Raw genomic sequence first — 7,606 nt, forward strand, 5'->3', positions numbered from 1 at the left:
TCAAACAGATCCCTATTTGTAGGCTTTAAAAACCTGTTTTATTCTGTATGCGCATTTGGGCATTCCTTTTATGAGAAATAGTAAATTAGTTTAAATGGATTGTTTTTCTGCGACTTTGTTTTAAAGGGTTTGTTTTAAAGGTTTTAAAGGTATAAATATTTTATATAGTTCAAGTCAGGGTTACTTCAGAAGCATAATCTTTATCCGCTTTATCCATTCCAAAACCAGATTTGTATTAGCCCTCTTACAGATTTAATCTGTTTGCCTTTGTGTTATTTTTAAATGTTTCCGCTCATCAGATAAATACTAACAGGAGACAAAGACAGTCAGTGATAACTCTGTGATAAAGTACAATTTAACTTTATCTAAGAGAACATTACCAGAAGTTTAGGTATAACTCCAATGATATGACGTTCTATTCCTATTAAGTTTAGGAGAAGGAAGGTTTCAAAATATATCACATGGACTTTCCTTGTTCTCTCCTTGTTTTCATTGTCTCTACCGACTCTTTGTCCTTGTCTCTTTTTGTTTACGACTTCTTCCCTTAGACCACAAACATGCCTGTCAAGATAAATGAGCTGTTTAAAATTGCTACATAAAATGTAAGGTACTAAAGCATAAATGAATGAACATTTTAAAACATAATTTGTTCTTGAGTCTTTTCACAAATATCTTATTCTTTCTTCATGTGTTTTGTAGCCAATGTGTAAGAAAAGGCTATTTAAGAGTTTTATCATAGTATTAATAATTTTAGGATGAAATACGGGTGGAAAATCCGCTTTCTGTTCAACCAAAGCAGAGAATATAACGGAAGCACAAAAACTTTACTCAGATGTGAACGTGACTGTGCTCAAAAATGGGTGTTCAAGGCTAAAATGTGTAAATACAATAACTTTTATCCACTTATTTGTTCAGAACTCTACTTCCCATAAGGCAATGCGGTGGGCTGCTGCTATGTGTCTTACGTCACGATATTTGGTGAAGAAGAAAGTTCCATCAGCTTCTACAGAAAGTCGCCATCTTTGAGGACTGGTAGACGCAGACGTTTTTCCAGATTCTTCGCTCGTAATCCTTATCCAACTGGTATTGACTTCCATTCGAACCTCACAGCTATAAATAAAGGTAATATATTCTCTACACATAGTGATTAGACGCAGTTTACCACACATTTAAAGTCAAATTTCGACCGTTTGGTTTTTGTGAAATTCGACGCCTCGCCAACATGGCTGATTCTCTGCCGTTGCATAACCGTTCTTTGTTAGGTTATTTTTTTATGTCTTTTAAAACTAATTGCTTTAATTTGAAAATTACTGTGCAGATTAAGAAGATTATAGTTAACACTTCGGAGGGTGAAAATATAATTTTTTGGTATTTTCTGTTATACGATCTACTGACGAAAAGTTACTGCTCCAACAAAACGTTGCAGTAGGCCGCCGTTCCTTTAGTTATTTTATGAAAATTTATGTTTGATCAACTGTGAATTGCATAGTTGCTGTTGTTGAAACCTTGCAAGGAAAGATTTTTTTTTTAAATACAAACACTTCTGGGCATTATAAATGTAATTTTGAGATCACGTCAGTTGACACCGGCCTTGTATCCAAGGCCTAAACATTTTGTTGTCGTAAACAATTTCAAGGTTAAACTTTTCACTCTTTATACTAGCATACGATCGTTGAGGATTGTATCAGTGACGATGCAGTTTTTGAAATTGTGATGTTGGGAAGTTTTTGTGTTTCTTCAGATTAGTTTTGGCTACTTCACCATTACGTCATATATATATATATATATATATATATAATTTCTTTTTTTTTATTTTATTTTTTTTTTACATATTTTCGATTGTATAAGGATGGTAGTTTTTGCGTCGACATTAGGGTGGTGTTCAGTGCAGTTCAACTCCCCCATTAGAAGCAAAACTGCAAGTCCTCCCTGCTGTTGAAGCCACTGTAGGACTTCCTTTATGAAAGTACCGAAAAGGTTCAGTTGTAAAAATCTGTCTGTTGCAATTCGCATTAATGAATTATATTTTGGATGCTCAAGTTGTGCTTGTTACTTGGTCTTTTAATAATTTGTGGGACTATTGTTTTGTTTTTTTTGTTGTTGTTGTTGTTTTTCTGCTTTAGCTGTGCAGTTCAACCTCCTGATATTAAATAGCATTAAAATTGTAACACACAAATGATGAATAAATTCCAGATTATCTAACTTTGTAAATTTTTGTTTCCACATTCCCCAGATGCGTCACTCGAAGCGAATGCGCTCCCCAGGCGTCTGGCTAGACGAGTACGGCTGGGAAGACAGGATGGAGTGTCGCAAACGCAGAAAACGAGATTCACCTAGCAGTGACAGAGAGAATAGATCCAGAAGATCTCCTCGATACAACAAGGCATATGACGGGTAAATATCTCTGTGGTTAGAGTCATCTTAGGATCAGTTGACGGGTATAGTCTCAACAGACATGTTGAATTTAATAAAATAAAAATCCCACAAACTGGCATTGTGATTCATTTTACTACTGGTATGTTGCATCTCAGTATTGCAATAAACAAGCTACTGATGAAGCAATTTGAGCTGAAACCAATTTGTGTTCATAAGTGCTTGTAAAATAGGAAGTAGAGCCCAAATGCATATTCACACGCCTAAGAACAAACTTGTTTCCTCTTCCAAGAACTGTCTTTTACTTATTTGTCTGCTCTTACAAAGTCACATTGACCAGAGTTGCCTATCCACATTTCAATTTACCGTCAACAGAGATGGATGAGCAGTTGTTCTTTGTATGAACGCCTGAGGGCAGTATTGGCTTTATGAAACAGAACAGAAAACCTATTAAATCACTTTTTTTTCCCTTTTTTTTTTTTTTTTTAACTGGCCTTACTTGTATATTAGCAAGTATTTCAGATTAATTCTAATTTTAAAGTAGCTGATGCAGATAAAACCACTTACTCATGTTAAAATACTAAGCCATTGAGGTGATTCAACTTTAAAGCACAGTGTGTGCCAGTTAGAGGTCAGTTTACATTATAAGGACTGAAAGACATCAGGAGGGCGTTGCTGAAATGACATTCCTGTGCTTGTGCTTTTTAGCAGGTTTTGCCTCTAGCAGGTGGTTGCTTTTTCATACATGCTTTGTGTTTTTGCCTATTATCTGTAGTGAAACAGTACATACACTTTTTTTTTTATAGCTGCATTTCTGCAGTGTTTAGCGCTGAAAGGTTTATTTCAAAACTTTGGTTTATGGTTTATGTGGTTCGTTATATATATTTGTCTATATTAAAAATAAAGACAAAGGCAGATTGAAATTTTAGTAGAATTTTAAAATCCTGAAATTATAGCCTGCAATATTGTTGGAGGAAATCTATTATTGGGCTTAAAGTATATATTGATATTTACTGCCAAAAATTATGTTTGAAACTCATATTCTGCCTTTCTTTTAGTGTAATTAAATCTAAGAAATTTCTCAAATGGTTCCTCCAAAGGAAACACCTTTCGTATTGAAAACATGGATCCGTACACCACTCAATGCACTATTAAGTTTAGGTACTTTTGTGTGTGCATTTAATTCTTAGCTCAGCAGAGTAACAGCGTAGTATCTATTCATTTAGTAAACCCTTCTGCGGTTTCCGTGTGGTAATGCAGATCTTTTCGTAGACGTAGGTTCATATAGTTGCATCAGGTGTTTCCTGATCCACTCTAATTTTAATTCTGTAGAGAGGCAGACTTCTTCTTGGCAGACAACTGATACCAACTGGGTGCTAAGTCACCATGACTTTCTTGGTCTTTTTAGGGTGTGAACATGGCATGCAGGGTTTAGTTTGTTCCAAGTTTTTAGAAAATGCATTTGATGTCCTAGGGTAAGGTGAAGTTAAAGACCAAAGTTTTACGTGAGAAAAAGGCTAAACAGATTTAAATTTGCTGCCATACATATGCTTGATCAGCTGTTTTGTATTTGCAGATATGGGCTCACTAAAGTGTTTACCTCCCCGAGTACCAAGATAAATCAGGGATTATATTACGCACCATCAACTTTCAATGCCTAACACTAAATACTTTTTTGGGGAGGGCAGGCTAAGTATGAGTATTTGCCCAAACGTGTGGAGTTACATATTGGCTTTAGGACCCATCGTGCGACTATTTCTGCCGCGTTAATCTCTTTATAAACTGAATGTTGGAACTGAGCTACTCATTGAATTAGATTCAGGGTAGTTGGTTGCTGTAAATCAGCACGTCGCTATTAGCAAATGTTACATAAAAGGTTCAGGGATAGGGTGTCAGGCAGGAGGCTGACCATTAGCACCATCACATCCAGTCTTGATTTTAGTGCTCGATCTGTCAAGAACCTGACCTGCACTTGACTCGACTTGCCTTTTCAAGTGCTTGTTTTGTGTTGATACTTATCAATTTATTTTATTTTAGGCATTACTTGGAGGCCCGCAGTCTAAACCAGAGGCTGGATTCTCAGGAGAAGTACACCTGCGAACACAGTCTGGATGTGGCCTGCAACGATGACGGTTATGATGACACCTACAAGGAGAGAGATCTTGACTGGCACCACTACAGCAAGTCCTCTGGGCGTAGTGGTCGCAGCAGGCGAAGCAGTCGCAGGCAGAGAGATAGAAGGCACAGACGCAGCCATTCTCGGCACAGGTCCTCCTCGGTACGGGAAACTCCTTCTCCCTCCTTCCTCTATTTCTCCAGATTGAATGGCTCATTATCATGGGTGTTTAGCCAATGCTTAAATGCCCGTCTCTTTGTTTCTTTATAGTTGTCGTACCCTTCACAGTTTAGTATGATTTACATAAATGTCAAGTAGAAATATTTTTTAGGTTCAGAAAGTAAGGGTTTTGTGAGTGTTTTAGAAATAGACAAGAGAAAGTGGACCCAGTATCTTTGAGTTGATCCTAGTGGTCAATCACGGGTCATGATTGTAGACAATTTAAACTGTTTGATAGCTTGCAAAAGAAACGTCATGTATATTAAGTTTAATCAATCAAGTTGAAGTGTTTCTGTACTTCTGAGAAAATCTCTCATCTGAAAATCTTGTTGCCATGTTGTTTTTCTTCTGTAACACACACCATGTGGTGGCCGCCGCCCATTTTCTCTGACGGGGCTGAATTTGAATTTGCTGCTCCGCCCATTCGCCTGGTGGTGTTACTGAACGGCCTGAATCTGTCCACCCCTTCACCTCCCCCCTTGGCCTGGTTGAATGAATGACGATGTCGCGTTGTGGTGGCCGGGTGCTGGCTGATGGGTTATTGGTGTGATGGCGGATTGCGGCGGTTCCGGTGCAGAGGAGGAGCCATCAGCGCAGGAGCAGGAAAAGATCCAGGAGTGTTGAGGATGATGACGAGGGTCACCTCATCTATCACAATGGAGACATGCTGAAAGCGAGATGTATAGAATATACACTTTTTTTTTCTACTGTTGTTCACACTTTGTCTCTCTCACTCTGGTTTTCTGGATATTTTCAAACATTAGTTTAGAGACTGATATTTGGCCCAGTACAGTTAAATTACATTTCTTATTATTTTAATTTATTTAATGGTGACTTTGCCAGTTAAAATTTTAAGCAACAAGTTGTTTGTAATTGTCTAGCTAGAAAGAAATGTAATATGATGAAAGGCGGTGATTGTTTTTCCACCCTTTCAGTGCTGTTTGTCTAATTTCTCCTCTGTATTTCCCATAGATGAGATTCTGTGTACTCTAGGAGAGGGTGCCTTTGGAAAAGTTGTCGAGTGCATTGATCATGACAAGTAAGTACTCAGGCTTAAGAATATGGCTTTAATAAAACCTTTAAAATGTTTTGCTGTTCAAATCTAAAAATTTGAATGAATTTCAGTGATGGGGCTCGAGTGGCTCTGAAGATCATTAAAAATATAGACCGCTACAGAGAGGCAGCTATGTCTGAAGTAGAGGTCCTTAAACACCTGAACACCCTTGATGCTGACCGAAGATAGTAAGTTCTCTCATTATAGCAGAGATGCACTGATGACACTTTTTGATGTTTTTTTTTTTTCTTACTATAACGCATTAAATAAGTTTTTGAGATAGAAACATTTAATTATCCATCTCTGCCTAACTGTATCAGCAAAATAATAATAAAAAAGAAACTATAGTATGCAATGCAGCTTCTTTAACTTTATTCTTGTCTTTTTCTCCTAAGTTCCTGTGTCCATATGCTGGACTGGTTTGACTACCACGGTCACGTTTGTATCGCTTTTGAGCTGCTTGGCCTCAGCACTTACGATTTCTTGAAGGAGAACAACTTCCAGCCTTTTCCTGTCAAACAAATCAGGCATATGGCTTACCAGATCATTCGAGCTGTGAAATGTAAGTAGCATTCACTGTTTGTGCACACGACATGCATTTGTTGTGAAATGGTTACATTGACTATAATTTCTTTTTTTTTTTTTTTTACCTTGCAGTTTTGCATAAAAACAAACTGACTCACACAGATCTGAAGCCTGAAAACATTCTACTGATAGATTCAGACTATGACATGGAATACAACCGTGAAAAGGTAAATTGACTATAGTTGTGCCTGGTAAAGATGGACAACTTAAATGTTGAGACGGAAATCAAGTTTGTTCAATGTTTGTTCTCAGAGACGAGATGAACGAACACTCAAGAACCCCGATGTGAAAATTGTAGACTTTGGGAATGCCACCTATGATCATGAGCACCACACCTCTGTCGTCTCAACTCGTCACTATCGTGCTCCGGAAGTTATTTTAGGTGAGTGTTTTATTACCGTAGCAGCACAAAAGGTTTAGACAAATCTGTCTGGTTTCTTACTTGGTTTGTGATGTCTTTCAGACCTGGGCTGGGACCATTCCTGCGATGTCTGGAGTATTGGCTGTATTCTCATCGAGTATTATCTTGGAACAACCCTCTTCCAGGTAGGTGGCGGTCAGTGACGTGTGGTGAGGTTCATGGCTGGTGAGGCACCGACTTAATTATAATCGGATTTACAAATCTAGACCCCCTGCATGTTATTGTTTACATAAGGAAATTCCGCGCATGCGTACAATGCTGGAGGGCAAAAAGACTATTCTTTAACATGTGATGCTTAGCCGCGCCGCAGAATAATTCCGTTATCTCAATCAAACTTAGACATGTAGATATTATTAATTTCGTGCTGTGCTTAACAGCAAAGGGAGAAACAACTCAAAACCACGTCTTTCTCGCTCTCTGTATCAGAGCAGCTACTGTATTGCTAACTCGCTGGACGGCTCGCTGTTACCATCTCTTACTCTGCACTTGTGGAGTCACACTGTCTGGGTTCATGAGCGGCCCCAGCGATGAGACACGAGAACTGCCTGCCTCACTCCGCATCTGTTGTCCGTCGTTTATGATTGCTCCTCATCACACAAATCACGTTACACACTCAGTTGGTGACAATAAAAACACAGTACATTAAATACATAAGCTAAATCATGGAAAATAGGTTCATACATTATACATTAAATGTTTTTAACCATTTTATTGGCGACGTACAGACAAGAGGAGCATGCTCTCATAGAATGGCAACCGGTGCAGTTAGCGAGAGGTTGTGCAATCACAGGTGAGGCTCAGCTCGGTGCTGCCTCACCGGCTTCTTTTCCAAGCATTT

General features: G+C 38.3%; 1 protein-coding gene across 2 annotated transcripts in view; it reads left to right on the forward strand.

Moving 5' to 3' along the window:
• The first annotated feature begins 991 nt into the window (after nucleotides 1-991).
• Nucleotides 992-7,606, forward strand: part of LOC106954980 (dual specificity protein kinase CLK4-like) — an 11,179-nt gene continuing 4,564 nt past the window's right edge. Inside the window, exons 1-10 of one of the 2 annotated variants that reach the window (XM_015044871.1) lie at nucleotides 992-1,122; nucleotides 2,234-2,394; nucleotides 4,411-4,651; nucleotides 5,286-5,388; nucleotides 5,681-5,747; nucleotides 5,834-5,950; nucleotides 6,158-6,324; nucleotides 6,420-6,514; nucleotides 6,600-6,729; nucleotides 6,811-6,893. In XM_015044871.1, coding sequence (XP_014900357.1) covers nucleotides 2,234-2,394; nucleotides 4,411-4,651; nucleotides 5,286-5,388; nucleotides 5,681-5,747; nucleotides 5,834-5,950; nucleotides 6,158-6,324; nucleotides 6,420-6,514; nucleotides 6,600-6,729; nucleotides 6,811-6,893 — 1,164 coding nt within the window. In that variant the 5' untranslated portion in view covers nucleotides 992-1,122. Of the gene's footprint in view, nucleotides 1,123-2,233; nucleotides 2,395-4,410; nucleotides 4,652-5,285; nucleotides 5,389-5,680; nucleotides 5,748-5,833; nucleotides 5,951-6,157; nucleotides 6,325-6,419; nucleotides 6,515-6,599; nucleotides 6,730-6,810; nucleotides 6,894-7,606 lie in introns of those variants that run through there. The other variant, XM_015044872.1, reaches the window with a different exon arrangement.

The sequence above is a fragment of the Poecilia latipinna genome, unplaced genomic scaffold (genome assembly GCF_001443285.1).
Source record: "Poecilia latipinna isolate Pla-1442-1.1 unplaced genomic scaffold, P_latipinna-1.0 Scaffold694, whole genome shotgun sequence".
Classification (NCBI taxonomy): Eukaryota; Metazoa; Chordata; class Actinopteri; order Cyprinodontiformes; family Poeciliidae; genus Poecilia; species Poecilia latipinna.